This window comes from Drosophila melanogaster, chromosome 3R, assembly GCF_000001215.4.
Source record: "Drosophila melanogaster chromosome 3R".
NCBI classification, from domain to species: Eukaryota; Metazoa; Arthropoda; class Insecta; order Diptera; family Drosophilidae; genus Drosophila; species Drosophila melanogaster.
Genome location: NT_033777.3, coordinates 22,495,301 through 22,520,085, shown reverse-complemented (window position 1 = coordinate 22,520,085; position 24,785 = coordinate 22,495,301). Strand labels below are relative to the sequence as shown.

Genomic DNA, 24,785 nt, shown 5'->3' with positions numbered 1-24,785 from the left:
AACATATCCCTTTGTATAATAAATATATATGTATAATTTAATATAGTTTCCACTGAAAAACGCACATGTTAACATTTACTTAAGTCGAAGACTTTCGGTTTCGCCTTATATGTTTCTTTTTTTTTTTTTTGCTCGTGAAACTTGGAAGGTATCTGAGTACAATTCCGAAATTGACCGACAATCGACCACAAGATTCGTGCTATCTGACTTTTTGTTGTTTGTAAATATTGTTCACAAGTTAATTAACATTTTTCTCCGGTTGTCACTTTTATTTGTATTTCATATTTAATGCCGTGTGGCCGAGTTTACGTATGAATATATGAATGTTCGCATTAATTTGTAATTACCTTCGTGTGGTCTGCTTTTAAAATTCTCTTTATTTTCGCGCTTTAATGAATCGATTTCAACTATTCACATGCATAATACATTCAATATTTAACAATTATCTGACTACCATTATTATTATTATTAGACACTCAGTTTGTATTTGTGTTACAAAATAAGCTGCAGCTCAGCGTTTCTGTTGGACATTTAATGTATATCAATTTGGTTTTGGCTTCGATTGCAGCGAGCTCTCCAAATGATTTGTTTATTTTGAACATTGAGCTTCTTTCAGCTGATTTATATGCTTATACTGGTAACATCTTAGGTACTTGGTATTTCTACTAGCAACGTACAGTGTGAAAACTTAGTAAACCAAAATAAAACGAATCAGTCATATAAGTTCTTCAAACGGTCGCTGGCAGAAATAGTTGCTCAACTCATTGTCACCCATGGGATTCGCATATGAAGATTCTGTGTGGAATGTGCGAGAATCGTCAACTTATCAGGTATTGCATCATGGAATAATGACTAGTCAGCATACTTTTCTAGGCGACTGTAATCGGCGTAAGCTTCGCCTAATTTCCATTATTTAATTATTTACTTGTCGACAGTTACGCGAGCTTTTTAGTTGTTTTTTTTTTTTATTCGAAAGTCACATGCTCCCGTGAGTTGACATGGCAATTCGCGTTTAAACTAAATCGTATTTTTGTTAATTATGGCTGTTTTTGTTATTGTCGCTGTGATCCAGCTGGTTTACGGACACGTGCCACACTTCTACGAAAAAATACTCTAAATTAGAGAGGGTAATACTTAATAATGGAAAATATGACTAAAATTGAGGTACAAATATTTGAAATAATTTATTTGAAGAAACAAAATATACATTTTGGAACTTCGAGTATACTGAAACGATTTGTTCTATTTTTGATTTGCTGAGATACATAAGCGACTGTTGTTTTGTTTCCTCGTTGTACTAAAGTGCATTGCACCTGGAAACACTTGTGGCAACAAAGAAATGACTTATGTAACCAAAAATAAGTATATTTAAGTTATTTTAGTCGAAGCAAAACGGTTTAAAGAGCATTCGCATTTTGTACTTCAGCTTCTTATCGTTCGACGTTAATTTAATTAACAATATTTGGCTACATTTCAAATGTTATCAACGCGGCTGCTCGCTGCCAACTTTTTCGTGGGCATTCTGCAGTTTAAACAAAGTGTCGAGAGTTAAATAAAGCAAATATTGACACGCCCACTGTGGGCGGCGGCGAGGGGTGGTGGTCGTGACAAGGAGGGGTGTAGTCATGCCGACAGAGAGGGAAGATACTCATTTGTCGACGGTGGTGAGCTCTTAAGCCGGCGCTTTAAATAATGACTGCGAATCGTAGGAAAAAGTCGGCATTTTATGCAAGTCGTATAGATACTTTTTGCACGATTTGATATTTTGGGCAAACAATTATAGCCAGCTTTCCGCTGAAGCACCTTTGATTTATGTGCGCAATGGCGGTGACAAATTCGCGCTGGGGGCGTGGCAGTTGCTGATAATATTCCTTATATCTTCTACTCAACTAATTTCGAGTCGAAAGCGAAAGTCAACTAAACAGGCTTGAAGTCTGGAGATTTAGTTTATTGTGCCTTGTTAAGATTGTCGAGGCAAGAGGAAAGCATTTTGGGTATTAGTCGCACCTTCTCAAAAGATTACAAAAAAGTTCTACAAATAACAGTTGCATCTAAGTGCAGAATGGTACACACATATGCTATATATCGTATGTGACTACAGGTATAGTTCGTATATAATATATAGCTCTAGAGCTAGTTCGACTACAACAACAGTATGGGAAACATCAAAGTTGAGGCTAAAGACCCATTGGATATGTTAGTCGTGCGCTTTAGGCCCTATATGTATTCTTTATGAATATGAATACCTATGTATGTAAGTATTATGACATATATAATTTGATTGTTTTTCAATGAACTAGATTATTTTAATGTATTTAACGAATCAAATCAAAGCTTTGTCATTACATCTAACAGAACTGAGAGTATGAGTTTTACAAACAATACGAACACTCTGCTACAACTAACATTAGTTATCTTTGTTTATTGGAGAGTTAAAGTGAATTTAAGGCCTGGTTAAGTACTTTGAATATGTGGATAATGTTTTAATTAAATCATTTTTAAGTCACTGATAAAATAAAATTGTCAGTCTTTATTCGCTAATCGAATAAAATGTGAAAGGACCAGATAAGTTTGATCGTATTTAAAGTTAATATTTCAAATAATTGAACAGATTAAAAATTTTTTTCTTTCAACCAGACCTTGAACCTACACTTTTTTTCTCACTACATACCACTGTTGCACAGTGTAGCTTTAATTTGCGATTCGTTTTAGATTACCAATCAATGCATATTTCATATTTTATTATTTTTTTTTTTGTGGGTTAACATCTATCTTTTTATATACGTATATCAAACATTCAAATTCATATATCTATTTGCATGCGCATTTATAAACATCTCGTTATGAAATTCCTGACTCCATGACACCTAAATATGTATTGTATGTCGAAATACATACTTCTATAAGATTTCAATTTATTTTGCACGTCAATTTGCTGCTCTTGAAGGCTTTATTTAATCTGTGGGATTGTCGTATTGTTGCTGTGGCTGTTGCTTTAGCTATTATTTGTGGTTAAATTCTTGTTTAGCCCTCTTAGCAGCCATTTTGAGGAATGTTTTTATCGAGTGATTTGTATTTGTAAGCTGGCAATCTGGTTTTCTGGAGAACACTTGCTGTGCACTGCGCACTCATCTCATGAACAGACATTGTGAAGCACTGGAGTTGAAATCAAGTATACGCCATATGTGTTTTTCGTTTAGTTGGTGTACAGGGGATGCAGCTGCTGCATCTGGGCGTCCGTGGTGGGTGTGACATTGACGGCATACTGGCGGGCACGCATCACGCTCATGTGTATCTCCGACGAGGCCGTGGAGTTGACGCAGTTGGCCATCTCGGCGGATCCGGATCCGGTCCGTTGGGCTCCATTGGTTCCCCGTCGGCTGGGACCGCCGAACTCCAGATCCCGGTCATCGTCTCGCCCCCTGCCACGTCGACAGAAGTAGAAAGCGTAGGGAAACAGACTCTGTGGAATGAAGAGGACACCCAACTATGAGTAGATGAGATAAACTCGCATGCTACCGTTAGAGTACGCTATGTAATTTAATAGAGTTAGCTCGCTACTGTACAGCACTCAAAGGTTAAGCATACGCCGCGTGGGACGGGCGACACAATCGACAGGGGTATGGTGTTTTTTTTTTTCGGGTGCTGGCGGCACATGTCTGTGACAATTTGGTTTCACACAGAAAACAAAGGCTAAAGGGAAAGAAACAAAAAACAAACAACAGACTCACACAAAAAATGCTAAACGAAATGAAAGGCCGCGCATTCATATAAAAAAAAGGGACGAACAAGGACCCGTCCATGTGCCTCAGTGTGTGTGTGTGTGTTGGTGTTGGTGTTGCTGGTGTGTCGAAGTGTGCAGCATAAAAGGGAGAATTTTTAGAGAAAGAATAACATTTCATCATCAGCATTTACGCTTGTATGAATGTGGAGAAGGTGTAGGTGTAGCTGGTTGTAGCTGGGCATACATACAAAGAAGAGGTTCCGTTTTAATTTAAATATTACGTTTTATGCTTTCTGTTTTGCTGTTGCATACTTTGGCGGGCTTAGCTTTTGTTGGGCCATAGGCAACGAATCAGCACAGTAAGCGCCAGCTATGCGTGCAAAGAGAAATGATATATGGTATATGGCACTATATATGGCAAATGGTAGTATACGATGGTAAGTGGCAAGCAGAGTGTTCAAGCGATTAGAAAGCCCAAGCATTGCAACCCCCATTCACTGTCCCATTCACCATGCCCGAAAGATACCCTCGAGAATGAAACTGATAGAGAGACAGAGGCAGGCGCAGGCAGAGCTGTAGAGCTGTAGAGCAAAGAACGTGCAGAGTTTTCAGTTCTTCAGGCAGAGGAAAAGCTATTTTGTTTGCTTAGCAACCAGTAGATGTGGATGAAGAAGCATTTCAATCAACTAATATGAACGCTACGCTATCTACGCTCTCCGCGGAACACTGAGCTGCACTGAGAAAAAATGAGGAGACAATGTTCTTTTTTCCATATCTTTTTTCTTATTTGTTAGTCGTGTAACTGGAACTAAGTTACTCCAAGTTACTTAATATATTTGATAAATTGTTCATGTTTTTTCTCAGTGCACCCGTGATGCTATGCAATAGCTACCAAAATAATTGCTAAACGTGAGCCTCGTCGGTGGGGCGCTGGTGGTGGCGCCTCCGCGTTGCCAGTCGATACTGTTGTCGAAATGGTGGCCGCCGCCGCTTCTGTGCAATGGGTGGCGTTGGCCCTGTCCTTTGCGATTGCAGCAGTTGCCGAAGCCCTGTACTAAGTCTAAGGTGGTGCAGAGAATTCAGTTTTGGATGCCCGAACAAAGCGAAATTGAATAGAATAAAAGTCCCATCAAGATGTCGAAGTGGAAGGTATATGCAAATTACTCGATGGCCAGCCCGCAACTCACCTTGAGGGTCTTCTTGAAGGCGGCCCTGAAGTCGCGGTTGAAGTATGCATAAATAATGGGGTTCAGGGCCGAGTTGAAGTAGCCGATCCAAAACAGGATGCCAACGAGCAGGCGCGGAGTGATGCAACTATCGCACAGCGAGGATACGATGTACCTGCGGTTTAATTGGAGAAAGGGAAAGTGTTAGATTCTTTACTTTTAAGTAGGTGGAATAGATACTTGAATAGTGCATAATAACTACTGCTTAAGTCTACATTGCCTTTCTTATATTTCAATCCCAAGGAAACATACTTGTATTGTTAATTGTTTATACACACTTTCCGCCCACCTGTAGCATGGAAAGTGCAAATTATTTGATATGAGCCCGAGTTAATTAAAAACTTCTCGGCACTTGATCCTTAGAGTGCTAGCGATAATTGCCCAATTTGAGCCATCAAGTATACGCACCAGAGGAAGAACGGCAGCCAGCAGATGAGGAAGGCGCTCATGATGATGCCCAGGGTGCGGGCGGCCTTCCGCTCACGCCGCATCGTCGAGATGGTCGACTGCTCCACCTGAATGCTCGGCCGGGGCTTGGGAATTTGGCTAATTTGCAGATGCTTCTCCAGCAGCAGAGCGGCCACCTTGGATCTGGGCGCACACAGTAAGTAATTAGAGTTAATTGGAAGCGGGCAAATGGAGGGGCCACTCGAATAGCTATTACCTGTACACCAGACGCTCCTGTCGGTCGGCCTCCTGGTAAATGCGGTAGTACATCGACAGCATTACGATGCCGGGAATCCAGAAGCTCATCGACGAGCTGACTATGGCGTATGCCTTGTTCACTTTGAACTCGCATATCTGAAATATGGAGTGAGGGGAGCATCGAAATCGGAATCGAAATCGTTGCGATTTGATGGGCAACTCAATTAGCGACTATCAATAAATCAAAATGAACGTTGGAGCAGTGCAGTCGGATGCCAGTGGCGAACCGTAATGGAGCGTAATGCTCGGCAATTGCCAACTGCGGCTGGCGGCGGCCAACGTTGCGTATGAGCAACGGCTATTGCGACGGCAATTGCAATGGCAATGCGATTACTGCAATGCCAAGTGCGACAATAAAAACTCAATTACGCTGTGCATTACAGCGCTGCCATGACAAAAGGCCACCAGAAGACATCTAATCAGATTTACGGCCAGGACATTCTGCCGGCTTCGCGCTGACAGTTATTAGCATAAACAAGTAAAACTAATTAAAGCCCACCGCGGATGCTAATGTATGCAAAGGCCTGTCAGGCGTTTCAGGCGTCCTTCCAGGTGTAGAGCCGAAAATTATGCACAGCCTATGCTGAAGTCAGCCTGAATGGGAGCGCAGAAAACCGGAATGGAATTACCTACATTTATTTCTACATCAGCATTTTATTGCGCAATGATAACCGCAGTGGCGGGGGGAATCAGTACCAGCAGCTGCTGACGGGCAGAGAACATATATATATATATATATATATAAATGTATATATTTGTAGATGGAGGAGGTGCTGCCAAGGAGTTTGCCAAGTATTTGCGGAGGAAACCAATAAAATGGAGTAATAAATATGCTACCTGTCGGCTGGCAGCCTGAAAGGCGTAAAACTGCTTCAGCCACACAAACATAAATCAATTTCCGTTGAGGCGGGTCGGGGGAAAAGTCAAAGGTTGCCACTGCCACATGGACGCCCACGTGGCATCGAAGGCATGCAAAATGCATGCAAAGTCGATACCGTTTCAACTAAATTAGAATTTTCTATTAGTTTGATGTGCAAGAAAATTGAATAAATAATGTAGGTGCATACACCGGATCGACCTACTCATCAAATCTGTGGGCTCCATAATAGAGTTATACACTATTGTACAAATATTTAATTGTCCCAATTAAGGGCTTCAAGTAAGCTACTCACATGCGGATTCGATTTGAGATACTTGTAGTTCTCGGTCGTTGTGTACCATCCCGAGCAGATGGGCAGGAACGAGAGGAGCGCCGGCGATAGCCACACCATCAATAGCATGATGAACACGCGTCGCTGTGTCATGATTAGTGGATAGTCCAGTGGCTGCACAATGGCGTAGTATCTACGGGTAAAGGGGAAAAAAGATTGTCACTAGAAACTGTCAAGCAACTATTCAATTTGATGGGCATTTAAAGGAAGGTATAAAAGACATCCCAGTAGCACTCGGAACTTCAATTATTCCACAATGACAAAGTAAACCCGGGACTCACCTGTCGACCGATATGCAACAGAGGTGCATGATGCTGGCGGTGGAGAAGTAGACGTCGAAGCTGTTCCACATGTCGCACATCACGGAACCAAACATCCACTTGCCCGAGATCATGACGGAAGCATTAAATGTCATCGCACAGAGGGCCACCAGCATGTCGGCGACGGCCAGAGAGACCACAAAGTAGTTGGTAATGATGCTGCAAGGAGGAGGAGTAAATGCTAGGTTAAAACTTAGCAGGAACCAAGGCGGAAGCCACACAGTCAACCAAAAATGGCAGAATGAACCTAAAGCCTGAGTGCCAGTGGTATTGAGAGTGCCAAGTTCTCAAATTAAATTTGTGCATTAAGCTTTCAAGTCACTCAGAGCTCGCAGCGCTAATCGTTACTTCGGATTGCTGTCCAACTTGAGTTGGAAACTTTGGTGCGCACATTGCGCATACGCCGCGTGTGACCGCCGTTTCATGTACGAAAAGGCGCTTCTCTGAGTGGATTTCATTGTTTAATGGGTTAATTAATAATTAGCTTAACGCCACCGCAACTTCCACCAGCGATCATCAACGTTGCGTGGCACCGCAAAACGTTAAGTCAATTAGGTGCACGCGGCGTATACGCTATGTGGAGCAGCAAATGCGTTTATCGGCCGTCCGCACTGATTTCCAAACAATCAGGCGTACATAACGCCATTCCACGGATATAACCGCAACCGAATGGGCGGTTGGAATTCATGTTTAAAACCATAACATCTGCGGGAACTTGACTCTTCGTACCACAACATCGCAAATGAAAGTTTTGCTTTCCGTCTAAACGGATTAATGTGCCAGATAAACTTTTGAATGAAGGAACTTTGGATGGGAACTTCTTAAACTGCATCAATCATGGATATTCTTTTTATGTGTATCCGACCTTTATCTATTAAACTCGTTAACAATCGCTCGCCATTTTGCCATATTTCACTGGGACATTAAACCATCTCCCGCAAACCTAATTACGGCCACAAACTGACGCCCCGAAAGGTCTACATTTTTGGAGCAAGCTTAAAGCGCCCAAAAAGTACAAAGGCAAAACACCCGCATCAGAGGCAACACGAAAATGTTATTGAGGCGTTACCCAAAAGCCGATTATATAGTGGGTGCTCGGGAATGAAAGGAGGAAACTTGTTGGGTGTCAAGTTTGATTACAATTATGAGTCGACACTTTCGGCAGGCAGCCAACGTGGAAAGCTCTAATTAATAGGAAAAGTGAGGAAACACTTTCCCGGCTCTTCCTCGTACTTGATCTGCAGTCTGACTTTAATTTGTCACCCACTTTATCGATGCGTGTGACATGAATAATGTAAGTTGAGTGGCCAGTCGTGAAAAAGTCGCACAACTGTCGCCCAGATGGCTTATCCAGAACATTGAAATAGATACCTGCTACTCCGCTTGGTCACAAGGTTTTTAGGTAGCATGGGACCTAAGTGGGAATGCATGTTGTTTCGTAATTAAGTCTAATTTGCCGTGATGATTTAAACTGCCTAGCGAGGCGGAAAAGGTGAAAATGGTGCGGAAAACGCACATGACAATGAGCCCAACAATAATGAAAGAGATGCTGGCGCAAGGCAGTTGAGATAAAAACGGCAACATGGCATACACGTAGTAGTCAGGGTCAGGTCCCAAATTGCCTGTCCCTGGCAGGCTAAATGAGCCTCATCCCCCATGCTCATCACCATGCCCATCCTCATTCTCGGTGGCAGCCACAAATGTCAGGTGTGCGTTGGTTGGTTCCAAGGCGAAAGGAATACGGCAATGACAGTGGAAGACGTTTTCCCGGGGCTGCTTTAATAGTCTGCGCCTTGACATTGAATGTCCCGGGGTTAGGTTACACCATTGTCGCCTCTCTCCAAGTGTTTTATGTTGGGTTCTTTAAATGCCAGCGGTGTTGGGCTTTTGAATTTGCGACTGAAACACGTACGTACTTTGCTACCTGGATACCTGGAAATCCCTCAAACGCCCACGTGGCCATATCTCATGTGAAGGTGGCGCCCAATTCATAAATTTGACAAATTATATGGCCGCACATAAAGTAAATGCCAATGGCGCCCCCGTAAGTAGGCAACAATATTTTTATGCTCGCCCCTTATTAACATTTCTAATGTAATTACGCACGTATCTAGCATTTAACTTAGTCAACCAACCACGCCCCCCTCTGAAGTGTTCGGTGGGCGAACGAGATGAGTTCTGTGCGCTTGACACGCAAAAATGATGGAAAATATGATAAATGATGACAAATTAATGGCCGCAAAAAAAGGAGGTAGCTACTCGTTAAGCCGAACGCGGTCAAATCGCACAAAATCGTTCGGCAAAAAGGAGCAAACAAAGAAATAAAAGGAAAAAGGGGCGGGGGGGGTGGGGTGTACAAGTCATGTCCTTGACAGCTAAAACACCCACGATTCGTGGACAATGTGGCAGGTTACAGCTCGGGCAATTTACCTTAAACAAAAGCGAAAGTAAGGGCTCTTTTAATATTTGCTCACTAATGTTTTGATGTTGAAGTTCATGCTTTGTTAAATTATTATCTAAGTAACTTATAGTTGGAAGCTTCCTGCCAAATGCACACAATGAAATTGAAACCATGGCGCAAAAAGGGAAAAAAGCCACCTGATTCATGGCGACAAATTAATGAAACCCAGACATTTGAGGACACACATGTCCTGACCAACGGATATGGCTAGAACGCACAATGGCAAGGACTCACCGCAATTTCCGGTGCCGCATGACCGACACAATCACCAGCATGTTGCCCAGGATGGCGGCCAGTATGATGAAACCAATAATGAAACACTTGACGAAGACTAATGCCAAATGGCTACTGCCGTCGGCGTCGTCGGTGGATCCTTCGCTCGCCTGGATGTCCTGCGCCTGTCCGGCGACCACGTCTTCAACGGATACGGCGATGCTGCTCCCACTGCCCACCGCACTGCCCAGTCCCTCGTCGATGAGCCCGTCGGCAATGAATTTCAAATATCTGGCATGTGAGGCTGACTCCTCCAGAACGGGTATTTTGCTCGCCAGAGGCTCATTTGTCCCGCCACCAAAACTGCTGATGCTGCCCTCCAGTATTGTCCTGGTCGTGGTGGCCGACATGGCCTGAAGCCTCTGCAGTAGCGTCATGGTAATGGTCACGGGCGTTGTTAGTCTAAGTGGGCTCCTAGTTTCCAACTCCAAATGTCGCACTAACGCCACGGAATAAGGACGACATGCTGTATGACATTTGCTCTCGTTTTGATGACTCCTATTATTGCCAATCGTTTGCCAAACCCTGCAATTGAAAAAGAATCTAGATTTATTGTCTGCCATATTTATGAGTTGGCCAACAGCAGTTTGAAAGCCAGTTTGTGGATGGAAAAGAAAGTGGTATGTGCACATTTGCAATTGCCAAGTACTTAAATGGGGTAAGCTTGCTTATATTTGTTTTTGATTCTGAAATAAAAACTAAGTAATAAACTGGGTAATAAATAGTATCCAATATTAAAGAGGTATGGATATGAACTCGTTACTAGAGAATGAAATCTACAATTTTTGCTTTGAAGGTAAGCTACTGTAAGTTAATACAGTATCTTTTAAGCCGTGTATTCATCACTTGACTGCTGCTTGGGATTCCGACGACGCGTTCCTGGATATCGAATCCATTTACATTTGCATCAATTCGGCATTTGTTGTGACAGCCAAATGAACCGCAACGTGCTGGCTATTTGTCTTCTATCCGCCTGCTCAGCCGCCTTCTCAGCCGCATGCCCCAAATCGTGGCACATGCAAATCCAAATCTGTGAGGCGAGGCAGCCAAGTAGGCGGAATCAGGGCCGGAGTTAAGCCCATAAACACCTTGTGGCTTTGATGGCATTGTATGGGTATATAAATTTCGTTAGCCGCAGGCTCGTCCAGACAGTGAAATTGAAACCCAGTTGGAAACACTTCGGGGTGTCGGAGATTGCGGAGTTGATGCGGAGGTTGGTGGCGTTGTTGTAGTGCGCAAAACGTAATCCCACTCAATTGGTTTAATTTACCATAAACAGCTTCAATTTCTGAGCCGTGGGTGGAAATTTCCGTTTGGTTGGGGCCCAGTGAAATTTAGCTTCCTTCCTTTTGCGACAGCGCCATCTGCTGCCCAAATTCCAACTCATTCCATTCCGGATGGCAGCTGCTCTGCGCATCTCTTGCTCTGTGCCCGAATTTTGTCCATATTTCAGCATAAGCATGGGCATGAGGCAGAGGCTTATCATTAGCAAATGTCAATTTTGAAATTATATACATTTATTTTGCAATTTGCTAGCCTGGTAATCGATGCCAGCCCTTATCCGCCTGCCTTACTTGATTGGCAGTACCCCGGGGCTACACTTTCCCATTTGATCTGGGGGGACCAGTACTTATGAGCCTCATGCTTCGATCCCAAAATTGGCAAACATTTGGTAGCCAACGTGTAATTCCCATGTCGGGCAGGCAAAGTAAACTCTGGCCAACAAATACGAGAGTCAGCAGAGCAACTGTGTTTATTTGCGTGCGCCAAATACATATGTATGTGGCTTGTGTGCGAACGACACTCGCCAACAAAGCGACCGCGACTGGAGTGAACTTTAAATCAATAAAGGACAACAAATTGAAAAGGCTCGTAGGTCGCGCTCCATTCAGCCATTTTTGAGTTTTCCCCCACAACCCCACACTCTACAACAAGTGCTTTTGTCAATCGCATTGACAATGCTCCACAACAATACCAAGTCGGAGTTCCGGGTCTCAGCTTTTGTCTGGCTGAGCATCGAGGGCATCGAGGGAGTACATCACAATACATCATTCACAGCCGGTATATATCATTGTAATTTTTAAATATATATGTATATTTGTTTGGGAAGTCAGCATCTTTACCTTTTCTCCGATGACATCTTCATTTAACCTTTTAAAGTTAGCCGAGCACGCCATACAATGGTCTTCTTAAAGAAGCTATTAATGCAATTGCAATTTGAATCAATAAGCAGTCGCATTAATTAGTATAAAATATTTAAGGCAGCGACCACAGATCGAAAATTGACTGAATGGTTCCAGTCTTGTATGAATAAGTGGATGGGTCCTTGCCAGGACATGCCACGCTTCAATCGCATTGTGAATGGCTGTGATTTATTTGGGCCGGTCCATTGTGACGGTGCAGTGGGCTTTGGGAGCTTGGGACCAAAGTTTGGCTTGTTAGTTATTTATTCCTACTGATGCTTGGCTTATTTGAGTTCGCCTCTGTTTATTTACAGCTGAGCGACTTGGGCCACAAGCCACAAGCGTTGATGTTTGCTCTCGGCCCATCCGAGTTCCGAAAAAAAGAAGAATTAATTTGGAATCTTTCGTTTGTTTGGATACGGATTTGGTTGTGGTTTCGGTTCTAGGGCTTCTGAACGCGTCTGCGATGGTCAGCCTTAATTACTTTTCGAAGAGCCCTTTTTTAACTGGGATCTTAATTAATTTTTAATGTATGCAAAGAACCGGCAAATCTTCGAGTGCGTCCTTATTTTATCATCCCTTCCGCTAATCGATTTGGACTTAATCCCGAAGATGGCACTTAAACACACGCAGTGCGTTCTAATTGAGTGACCCAATCGCGACAAAGTCATTTATCATTTGGGCTCAAGGCGATTGCGGTCTCATAAATATGTCCTTCGAAAAGCGATTTAATTGAGTGCTAAAAGGCTCCAGGACAAGGCGGCGCAAGGAAATGAAATCGGGCCGAAACTCTTCTCGCCATCAGGAAGAAATCGAACCCAAACGGAAAACGAATCGAATGGCAGCGAATCGAAACTAATTGGATTCCTGCAAAAATATGCAAAGATAAATCGACGGCGGTCAGCCGCAACCAAGAATACCGAGAAATGGAAAAACAAAGCTTACTTTGTTGCGTTTATGTCGACCGTTTGGTAAATCAAACAGCGGAGAAAGCGAAAAATAAAAATGGGAAAATAAAACAAACATATATATTAAGGCGTACCCCTCGAACACCAAAAGCCCCCCGAGGCAATCAGGCTGACAAGGCGGAAGCAAAAGTTCAATTATTCATCTGGCCATGCCCCAACTCCCCGCTCTATTGTGGCCCACACAGATACGCATATACAGATACAGATACATATTCATATGCTAGCCATCAGAGGACTTGGCCTTGTTCGCATTTACATTTTAAATTGCAGTATTACGAGCTATATTTGCATTGCTGCCCGACAAAACAACGCGATGCCCATTTTCGAGCATGATTCTTTGTTGAGGCACTTAGCAAAAATGTTGCTAATGAACTAGAGATTAGCTAAGCTAATGTTACTAACTAGAATAGTGTAAGCTGTAGAGGGTTTATAGAACATAAACCTGAAATATCATGACTTCTGCTACACAACTCATTTGAAGGTGCAGTTTGGAGTTGTATTACATGGAACTTTTCTCCCAGTGTGTGCATATTTGGTTTACATTACTCGAACAGACACACACACACATAGGCAAACCTTAGCTGAAAATAGATGAGCATTTTAGCTGGCATTTTTCAGGTCTGCATTTTTGAGGCCTGCCAGCAGCAGCGTTGACAACGACAGCATGTCCTGCGCGTCCTGCGGCTCCTGCGGCCTTTCATCCTTTGCATTTCGAGCGGAGTGGTCTTTTGCCAAATAATGAACTGCATAATTCGAGCCACATTTTGGGAATATTTACAAAATAAACATCGTCAGGACGGGCGGACAGAAAATGTATCGTATAAATAGCAATGCATAGCAAACGTTTGAATAGAAAATGCCGTTGATAGCCATTTATGGAAAAGACAAATATGGAATTAATTAGTTTATTAAATATTTAAAAATGCTTTACAAAAGCCAATCATAGCAATCGCCGCAGAGAAAATGTATAATAAATAATTCAGTATATAAATGTATGGTCGGGTCGTCATAGTTTCGATCTCTTTGACCGTTGGCCCTGCCACTTGACAGCCAAGAGGGAGCACACATTTTCACACGCACCGCAGCTTTATTAAAATAAATTTACAACTTGCGGAAATGACTTACAGCATACGCATACAAGCGGACAAAAGAAATTTAATTCACCCGGCTCCCTTGAAAACGGAAAAATAACGGCTAAAACGTGCTGCGAACGCCTTAATTGATATACAGGGTCCTTTTTTCTTGTTTCTGTCGAAATATTTAGCATTCTATGTTGTCACATAACTGAGGATGGCGCCCGAATATGGTAAGTACTGATGGTACCGATATCATTTAAACTTTTACCAAAGAGTTTAAAAATATTTTAATATTATTCTTAATATAAAAGAAACCTTCTTTGGTCACCAGTTCTTGTTATGATGTATGTCAGCAGTAGAGCCCCACGTTGGGCGACACTATGGCGCAATCATAGGGATTACAGCTGGTTTTATAGACAGATTGCGCTTGTCTAACACCTATACTCCCGTGTTTGACCATATTTGCAGGGTATAAAATTGCTAAAAGCTACGCACGACTGCCCAGATCCTGTGAACCTACATACGAACCATATCTGCGATTCAGCAAGTGCGTGTGTCTGCGTCCGTTTGTGTGTATTTGTGTGTATTTGTGTGTGTTTGAGGGTGCTTAGGTCCCAACAACAAGAACAACAAGTGCCACACGATTGGCGGTGAGCAGGTGGCAGCCTGCGTCCTGCGTCTGCCGCACTGCGCCTGCCTTCCGCATGATTTTGCATTTCAAATTATTTCCGAGTGCAGTGGGTGTGGGTGCGGGAAGGACGCTGGATTCAGGCAGCAGGAGGCGGGAGACGGGAGACTGGAGAGAGTGAAGGAGCACGTGCAGCCATGTTACATAGGCAGACACGCATACTTCAAAAGCCGCTGGCTTTCAAGCAGAGCAGAAAGAGGCACCGGAGAGAGTGCTAGCTACACGTTGAGAACATTTTTCAAAATGCCAAGCTAACAATAGAAAAGATGCATCCTTATCAAGGACACAAGCACCAGCACACACACACACAGCCACACCCTGGAGAGGGCATTGTTGTAGTTCTGCTGCTTTTGGCAAGGCAAAAAGTAGAAAAAATAAATGGGGTGGGGAAAAATGGAAAAGGGGCACAATAAAACAAAAAACTGGCAAAAAAGTAAAAACACAGGAAAGTATTTTGCTCAATTGTTGTTACTTTCTGTGCTGATTGTTTCAGGCAGGTGGCCAGATGGAGGGGCAGGTGAGCCAGGAGGCATCCTGCTCTTGGCACAAGCACTTGGTCTTGGTTTTGTCTGCTTTCCGTTTTCTCACAACTGACTGCCAGTTGAGCAACCTGCAGCCAAGACCTTCAGCGATTAGATGGTGCCCACCTTCCACTTTCGAAAGTGTGCTGTCCAAATAGAAACTTTGCCAGACGAACGGGCGACCGGTAGTTTGAGACGCAAGCAGCTTCATTTACGTTAATTAATTGCATGGCCCCGAGAAGTCGACGACAATTCAAAAGTTCCTCCGACGACGACATTGACAAACGAAGCGCAAAATTGTCGAAGAGTTGCAAATTTTGAACGAAATGGACAGCTAACGCTGCCTATGCAAACTTGGCCCAAGTGCCCACTTCTGCTCCAACTGGCGCTGCAATGCCCAAACAATTAGCATGAAATCACGTACTTGGCACGGCCGGGCTTTTCTCATCTCTTCACTTTCCTCTGGATTTCTGGTCTCCGTCTCCGCCGGAGTCACTCACCTAAGTCGATATACTCAATGTCGATGGCTTTCGGCATTGCTTCAGTTTCTGCTTCAGCTTTGACTTTGACTTTGGCTCTGGCCTTTTCATGCCAAGTGCGCGACCTTCGCTGGCGATTGAATTTGACATTGTGCTCTGCGCCCAAGTTACCAAGTCCGTGCGCCTCTCTACCTTCCCTTCCCCTCTCCCTACCCGGGCCACCGGATCCGTCCGCATTGAAAGTCAATTGCCATTTGCATTTATATCCCTGGGAGTGAGTCAGTGCGTGTGTGTGTCTCCTAGCGGAACTGGCCCAAAAAAGTATGCTACACGAAAGAAATTTCAGTTTGCATTGCAAACTTTGCATAACATAATATTCAAAGTAATATCTAATTTGTACTACAAAGTATATTACTATACATATATACTGCACTGAGTACGCAGCATTTTTAGCTCAACCCATTTTATGTTCATTTGCACAATTTCTCTGAGTGTACAATCCGATGGGTGCGGGCGAGCAAGTGAATCGAATGTCTCTGCTTTGTTCTGCTCTCGGGCTGCGACTTTTTATGGCACACCGGAGCACACTCGAGTGTATAAATGTGAGCACATTTTTATGGCATTTCGCTGGCTAATATGCCAGCAATTTCCTACCTATATTATTTGCCCAGCTCGCACGCGCCACATCCAAGTGTGCGTAAGCATCTGATTGGAAGTTATCCTGCCTTAGACAGTTGGACCAAGTTTCCAGGACCATTAGCCGCAATTACCTACTTTTAACCAATTGAGTTAGAGATTTCGGCGTTCTTTCAGGAGTAAACATAAACATAAAACGTAATGGGAATTCAATAAAATAAGTTCTTCAAAAGTTTAACTTTGGCTTAAAGAAGAGATTTTCTGCATATGTATGTATTAAAGTTCAATTTTATACATTAAACCCATAATGTTCTCCTATTTTTTTCCAGACAGTTTCAAGTGGCACGTAATGGGAGACCGGACCACGCATTCCGGCCATAAATAAACATTTAATAAGCCAGCCAAAGTTCAGTGTCCAAAAATATATATTGAAATTTAATCGAAAACGTATTAAATGAAAAGTGGAACCCACCACTCGCATGACCTTATTATTCAATGTGTTTTTCGTTGAGAAAATGACATGTTATTTGCGAACGGAAAACAAAACCAGAATCATCAATTATTTCACACGTTAGGTGACCAAAAACTTGTTAAACTTTCCCTCACACACAAAGAAATGCATTTCAATAAATGATTTACAGTCGTTAGCAGGAGTTGGCTGGCATGAATTCAATGAATTATGGTTGCGAAAAGTTTGCACAGTGTCAACTCAATTCTGGATTCAATCAACTCGCTGCTGCCACATAGTCTAATTTCGTTTTTATTCCGCCGCACAGAAAAACAGGAAAACAGAAAAACCAGCTTTTGATGAACCGCATTGGCAGTCCCTTTTCGGATTACCAGCGATGTCCTTTTGACGGTCACGCTGAAATATTAAGCAGACAAATATGAAATCCCATTCCCATATCAGTGTCCTTTAGCAGTCGGAGGAACAATTTAACTTTTATTGGTGCAGCATATATAATGCGATTTGGAAATGGAAACCGATTGTTGGCAAAGGTCATCTTCGTCCCTTTTCGGATTCCCCCACTCAATCGCAGATTGCTTGGGGGCCCTCTCTCAGATATTCGCTGGGAAAACTCAGGGCTGAAATGGGGAAAATGTGAAGAAAGAGAAGAGAGCTTTCTTTCTGCTGACAGACACATGAAAAATCACGAAAAATTCAAGCTGACAAGAAACAATACAGACAACGGAGGCATCATCCCGAGCTTTGGATTCAGCATCCTCAGCATCCGCCGCAATAAGGATAAATATAGATATAGATACATCCCAGCAGGCTTATGGCCTGTCCCTTTGTCTGCCTTACGACTTGGGCATGATTTCCTTGGAATGGAGGAAGGAAATTTAAAGTTTCATCACCGAACTGAAAGCCATAAATGCGTTACAGCCGAATGTATACGAATATATACCTTCCGAATGCCGTAAAGGTCAAAAGGCGAGAGTTTGATGATCCGAGGACTGTCCATAAAGCGGAGCATGCAACCAAAGTGATTGAATTAATATAAGAGGGGCATATTGCAACGGGACGTGTGGCAGGAGCTGGAGACAAAGGACCCTGCTCCTGTTGGCAGGCTAAGCACGCAGGGTGTGCCCGAGTATATAAGTGGATGGTGTGGGTGGGTCCACATAAACGCCTTTATATGGCAGCTTGGCCACGCATCATAACATGTCAATATACTCAGGACCTCGAGCCTTGAACGCCATTAAAGTCAAATGCTCTACGGGGAATTTTCAAGGCGGATCCGTGTTCCATCTAAGCATCTTCTCCCTTTCCATTCGATTGTTTCCATTGTGTGTGTTTTTGAGCAAAATACCAAAATCACATAATGACAAGGAAAGCGCCAGCGAAATCAAAGTGTAAAATGTTGAAAATCGAATTTGCCGCTGCTGCCAACGTGGCAGTGGCAGAACGAAAATAAAACAAGAAAAAAAAATATATATATATATTCGTATATATGTATAAAAAGGTAAACGGAAACGGATGTGAGGCCAGGGGTATCGAGGTGACTGTCAGACATGCCATTATTTGTTGATGTATTAAAGCTTTTATTTACGTGCAGGTGAGCGCCATTTGTTTATATTTGTATTTGTATTCAATCAGCGTCAACAAGAGCCGAAAAAAAGAGAAAGGAATCGAAAAATCACATGAAAAGTGAAGGCAAATCAAATAAAATCAAATCACAGGGTCGACACTTTCTGTGTTTCTTGTTTTTTGCGTCGTTTTTTTTTTTTATAGAATTCCCGCAGTAGCAAGAAAATGTCAGCGCCCAAGTGGTAAACACTCAAAAGACCTCTTTACCAGCTTTTTGGGCCAACTAATGGCTGCAATTTCTCGCTGGCTGGTTCATTATCATGCCTGCTATAATGTACTCATCGCCAATGACGACGGCGATGATTATGTTGACTGACAGGCCCAGGAATCGAGAGCTGGGAAAACTAGCTGCCTGGCCAGATAATAATATGTCTAGGCCAGAGCCAACTGGGCTGCACATGGCCTACTTGGCAGTGTCTGTCCTTCGGCGTTGGGTGGTTGAGTGGTTCATGCTGCTCTGGCTATTGGTAGCCCCATCCCTTAACCAGCCGAGTTTTCCATCAGGCAGCGTCGTAATGAAGCTATAATTAGATAAGCGAACTACTATCGTAGCCCACCTGGAACACCACGAACAGATCCTGCGCCCCGTGGATACACAAGCTCCCATCTGGTGCCGTATTTTTAGCCAGCGAAATGTAACAAACGTTTGACTAACCAAACTCCAGCTGACAGATGAGCAGGCCAAAATGGATGGGGCCAGTGTTTATGAATGGCTGGTTCCCATTCCCCTTTCTTTACTCCTCCACTCATCCTTCCACATGCTTATCCACAGGGTGGCCTTGTGTGCATGTCTATTTGCTGGCAGCTAGTTAGTTGGGCATACATTGTCAACGGGCATCCGCTGCGTATACGTAACGTGGCTCGATTTTCGGCAGATGAGTTGATTGAGTTGTTTGGGTGGAATTGCGATTTGTCTCTCTCTCTCTATAATCTTGTATGATTCAATTACTGCAAATTTACTGAATAACTATACAATGAGTAATTATGTAGGTAAATAGAACATTAGGAATATTGTTCTCTCCCAATTTGCCATGATAAATAGCATGCTGATTAATATTGGGCAATTAATATGAAACAATAATATATAATAATAAGATACGTTTATAAAAACTACTAAAAATGCAGAGCAATTTATTAACCCTGACTTTGAACTCAGTTGTAAAATGCTCTGTGTCAATTAAAATTGAGTTTCAATTTAAAAGCATTCCTGCACATTGGCAGTTAGTTTTCCAATTATCCTTTCGAACGTTCTGACACTCAACGTTTCCTTCAATTGAACAAGATAATTGAAATGCCATTCAATCAAATTGGAGACAAAGGACCATTATATCTGCACCATAAGCTTATTAATAACGCACTCCAATTTATTTCCAGCCAGGTCATCAATCAAAACCGGCCAACGAGCTCCTTCCACTTGCAAGTGGGTGCAGTGTGGGGGTTTCTCAAGGTCGAATATATATATTTAGTTGACCCCGATAGCCGGGCTATTATTAACAGCTAGTTCACCCGATAAACAGCTCAGTTATCCGCTTAGTTAGCCTCGTTGAGTTGGCCTATTAAAGTCCAAACAAAGTTCGGTATCGGGCAATGAAAATCAAATCAGACGCAGATGAGCCATCAATCAAGCAATCACTTAATGAACTACTTCAAAAGCAGACGATGCCTCATCCTCGTGGTTCTTCTCATTTTCGGACGAAAAAAAAAAAAAAAAACAAAGGCAGCAACAAAAATCGCAGACAAACACGCCAATTTCCACTCACAGTTTAGTTTTCCTGCCTTTTTCGGGGCATTAATTGCCTGGTGCTGCTTTTATGGCATCGATTGAAAAACTTTCTGAGTCCAACCCCCCGACTTCAGCCGTCTCTTCCTGACACCTAAGTACTTTGCCACAAAACTTTTGCAGCACATAACGCTTAAAATGCGTTTAATTGAGAGTCAGACTCGAAGTCTGAGTTGAAGAGTTGGCCAAAAAGCCCGAAAACTTTTGCCGAACTATGCAAACCGTTTTGGTCCGAGCAAAATATTATGCCAACTAATTCGTTAAGAGAGTTTACACATTGCTGGGCGATATCCTTTCGATCTGGGTCAGTCGGAGCTCGCAGGTATTTTTCTAAAAATTCAATTGCCTGCCCTTGCCCTTGCCCTTTTCCCATTTTCCTTTTCAGGTGGAGGGTTGAAATTAATATTGAAATTGTGGCCACAAATTCCACTTGTAGTTGGACAAAGTATATCCTGAAAAGTTGCCTTCGTCCTCAATGCGTGCGTGTGTGTGTGTGTGTGTGTTGGACGACCGCAATTTGCCGAAAAACTTTTGAACTTTTTCGAAAAGTTTACTTTATCAACTTCTTGTTCATAGTTGGGTAAGACAAATCAAAAAAGCTAAGTATAATGTCGCCAAGGGCGGGGGCGTGGATGGGCTGGAAACCAAATTACTGGCCTAATGCCTAACAAATCGATCGACTACGTGACAGTTGCCAGTTTAATTAAAATGAAATGCGCTAATGGAAATCCATGCCCACACACGCACCTCCTCCGCATTTTGTGTATATACATGTTTATTCGTATATATATAGGTGAACCGCATTTCGTTATGATTAAACAGGCCCACGAGTCCTGATGCGCGAATAAACAACCGTCATGTGTATGAAAAAAAAAAGAGAAAGCTGGGGAGAAAGACGCACAGCCAGCCGTGTGTGTGGAAAGCATTTTCAGTCGGTCATGTCTATATTTCGGTACGTGAAATATTAATAATTCCATTTTGAACAGCTCAAGGCAAGGATAAACTCTTCGGCATTCCGGGCTTTATTTTTAGCCACTCGAAAGCAAGCGTAGCCAACGTGGGCAGGTGAAAGTTGGTGGTGGGAAGAGGAGAAAGTAGGAGAAAGCAGGGGGCGGCCCACTTGGAGCATATGAAAACTATTAAAATTTATGCGTGGCTAACAAGGAAACAACAAAATGTCGCGGCCATTACTCACACTCACTCACATAACACTCACACACACATTCACAGCAGGAGTGTACGGGGGAAAAGGACATGTAAATGCTGACAAACAATGAAATGTGGGCAGCCAAGCAGCGCGAACGAAGTAATCCCTCCTGCTGACATGTGGCAGGACCTTGGGCGCAGTTCGCTGAACCGCCGAGTGGAGCATAAGAGCCTACATCAACGAATCCTGGCGAGATCCGTGGACGCCCTGGGGACATCTTATGGAAAGTATGCCACATGTAGCCCTGCAAATTCGAGCCAGCACTTCAAGTGGTTTTGCTTGTATGTGGAGTCTATTTATTTTCATTTAATTAAGTGGTTGTACTGTATTTTTTTGGTTGATTAAAGAAAAATATTAGCATCATTTAGGATTGTCGGAAAACAAATAAATACGATCACGATGTTTTTTGTGAAAGCTTAAAATCCAATCAGAATTATGCTAATCTACAGTTGACTTTATAGCCTGGATTAATTCCGCGAACTTTGTGCAAACACGGAATGTTAAAAAGTCACGCTAATTAGTGCTAGTTTGAGTAGGTAATTACAAATAACTTTCCATTAAAAATAGTAAATAACTTTCACTGTTTTCCCTTTTTTTTTCTGCGCACACCAAGTTGTTAATTGAGTTAAAAGGCAAAGTTTTAATTTATGTTCCTGCCATGCAATCACGTTTTCACTTTCCCAGCCGTTCGTATTCGTAGGCCATAGCCACTATAGTGGCCTCATTATGCATGTAAAACGGCATACTTTGCGCGATCTTTAAAATTCAATAAGGCGACTATGAAAAAAAGGACCCCGAACCGTTGACAAGCTGATGGCTAGCGAGTTTTTCATTCGTTTTCCCTCTTTTTTAACAAGCCGCCAGCAAAGCAGCTTACACAGATTTTTGTTTGCCACTCTGGCCTAAGACCCGCGAGATGGGACATGGAAAACTTGGAGAGCCCAGGATGGCCAACTTAACGCCTTCAAGTTGTAAAACACTTAGCGGTTATTTCGTGTTCCTCCTGCCCTCCAACAGACACCCTACTCCTACCAGCTGAGCAGGAACAGGACTCGAAGTGGATTGGAGTGGAGTGGAGTGGATTGGAGGGCACAGGCACACGCGAAGAAATCCGCGCCAGGCAAATTTGTGCTGTGTTGTAAGATAATTTAGCGCAATTTACGTGCAAATTTGCTTACGTTACTCGTTGCCAGGCGGAGGGCTGGCGATAGCTCACAGGTGTGTGCTGCCGAGCTGGCTCCGCGAAAGTCGAGGGCCCTGATACAGTCACCGGATGGCGCGGACACAACCGACAGCAGCAAAGGACAACGCACGACTGCGGCTGCCGACCAGGAGCCGAGTTTCCATCACGGCTGCCTGCCGACAGCGACGGCGAATCCGAGCGACTGCGTCGTCGTCCTCCATCCATCCGTCGGATCCATCGTTGCTGCCTAAAAGTAAGCAGAATTAGAAATATGAACAAGTAGATATGCCACGGCCGAGTGAACCGACTACTGGATTCCTTAAGGTCCGCCGGGTATATTCTCAAATCCAGACTTAATGGACTTAATCGATGTTTATTACAATATAATTAAATATAGTATTTATATGTGGGTTTCCCTGCTATATTGTATTTTCTTTACATTTAATATTATTTGAGGACGTCAAAAAACATAGCAATATCAAATAGTTAAGCTTTAGGTTTAACTGCAATTCGTTTCTAAGAAGCATATAATGAATATGTTTGTTTTTTTTTCCTAGAACCCAACATGCCCCCAAATCTTTGGGTATTTGTGTATAAAAGAAGTAACCAAAATAGCAGCTGGGGCAACGGAGCCGACTGCGACTCCGTCTCCGTCTGAAATAAATCGCTAGTAGATTATTCGTGCTGGCACCCAGTTGCTCCTGTTCCTGCTCCTGCTCCTACTCCTACCGGCCAGGCTTCTTTCTTTTACCAAACTTTTTCGGCTGATGGCGGGCGTCTGTGTGTATGCCACGAAAAATTGACAACCACAACGCAAAGAGGACAATTTGGTTGGCGTTCGTCTCGGAGTTTTCGAGTCGCCGTTGGATAGGTAATTTTCGCTGTTGGTATTTAATTTATGACTCGTGTTTCCGTCTTGTTTCATTATTTGCCTTTTATTAATTTGTTTACTTGTTTATCTGTGCATCGCTCAGCGCAGCGGTGAGCTGCTCACTTTTTCCACCCAGCCATAAGCCGTGCCAGCCCACCAAGCCAACCAGGCATTGACATTCCTGGCCAGCTTTTTATGGCCTTTTAATACACACACACATACATAACCTGGAGCGGGCTTAAGCGCAAATAGACAGCTCCATGCAACCCATGTGGCAATACATGTGGCACACGGTGTCCGTTGCCTTGGCTTACTGGTCTACTGTTGCTTCGTGTCCTTTTCCGGCGGCGGGCGAAACTTTCTCTTAGACGCTTTTATCTGAGGCGTGGGCGATGCCGTCGACATCTCAGCTTTCTCCGCCGGACTCTCCGCCTTCTTACCAGGTTGCATGCACAGCGGGCTGAGTCGTAAACATCTTCTTTCTGGCTAGAGATGCGTCGAGTGTAGGTGAGTGTACCTAATTCGTTATTTTGGTACCTTAATGTACAAAGTGTAAAGTATATATTATTTTATTTTAGCAAAGGCATTGCAAATTGCCATAAGATGCTAATAGTACTTCCTAGCAAGTACCGTGTCTTTTTATTAGGTGCGGTTCCTAATCATCTCTTCCTGCAAAGCTTCCTAATCCTTCTCAGTTTTTATTATGCTCCTCGGCTCAAGGGTATTGTATGGATGTCGTTGCAGCGGTGGTGGGTTAATTAGAGTCCTAAAATTGTGGATCAAGATAAACCATCATTCGTCGTAGGTAGTTTTACCGCCAAAGATAAAAACCAATCTTTTGCTTTACTGCGCCTTCAGAGTGAAGTGTTCGACAGCTTTGAGTTGAAATATTTGTGATGTTGGTACTCAGATTTTACTCTTAATGAACTTTAGTTTACGCACTCCCCCTTTTTTCAAGCTGCGCCATGCACTCAGGCATTTTAGTAGCCATCCGGATGAGAACTTAAGCTTAACGGACGGATATTCGCCGCCGCTTGTTGCTCACTTGAGGCATAACGCTCATACGCCGTGTTGCACAAGTCGCGTAAAGATGATGGCACATTTTTTGGTTTAGTGCGAGCCACTTAATAGACCACAAAACGCAGCCAGAGCCTCATAAAGCAGCGAAGCACATTTATCCG

The 24,785-nt window shown here is 43.2% G+C and overlaps 1 protein-coding gene across 4 annotated transcripts; it reads right to left on the bottom strand.

Moving 5' to 3' along the window:
• Window positions 1-7: 7 nt before the first annotated feature.
• On the bottom strand, window positions 8-22,871 carry Octbeta1R (Octopamine beta1 receptor). 4 transcript variants are annotated; one of them, NM_001038975.3, is made up of 9 exons: window positions 22,729-22,871; window positions 9,882-10,445; window positions 7,148-7,345; window positions 6,828-6,999; window positions 5,615-5,751; window positions 5,359-5,541; window positions 4,912-5,065; window positions 4,617-4,784; window positions 2,757-3,463 (listed from the first exon to the last, which is right to left on the bottom strand). In NM_001038975.3, the coding sequence occupies exons 2-8, from the start codon at window positions 10,295-10,297 to the stop codon at window positions 4,779-4,781; spliced, it is 1,266 nt and encodes a 421-aa protein (NP_001034064.1). In that variant the 5' UTR covers window positions 10,298-10,445; window positions 22,729-22,871; the 3' UTR covers window positions 2,757-3,463; window positions 4,617-4,778. The 4 variants fall into 4 exon arrangements, with proteins under 4 accessions (NP_001262843.1, NP_001034064.1, NP_651057.1 ...); NM_001275914.1 differs by lacking the exon at window positions 4,617-4,784 and having other exon boundaries at window positions 8-3,463; NM_142800.3 differs by lacking the exon at window positions 4,617-4,784.
• Between the last annotated feature and the right edge of the window lie 1,914 nt (window positions 22,872-24,785).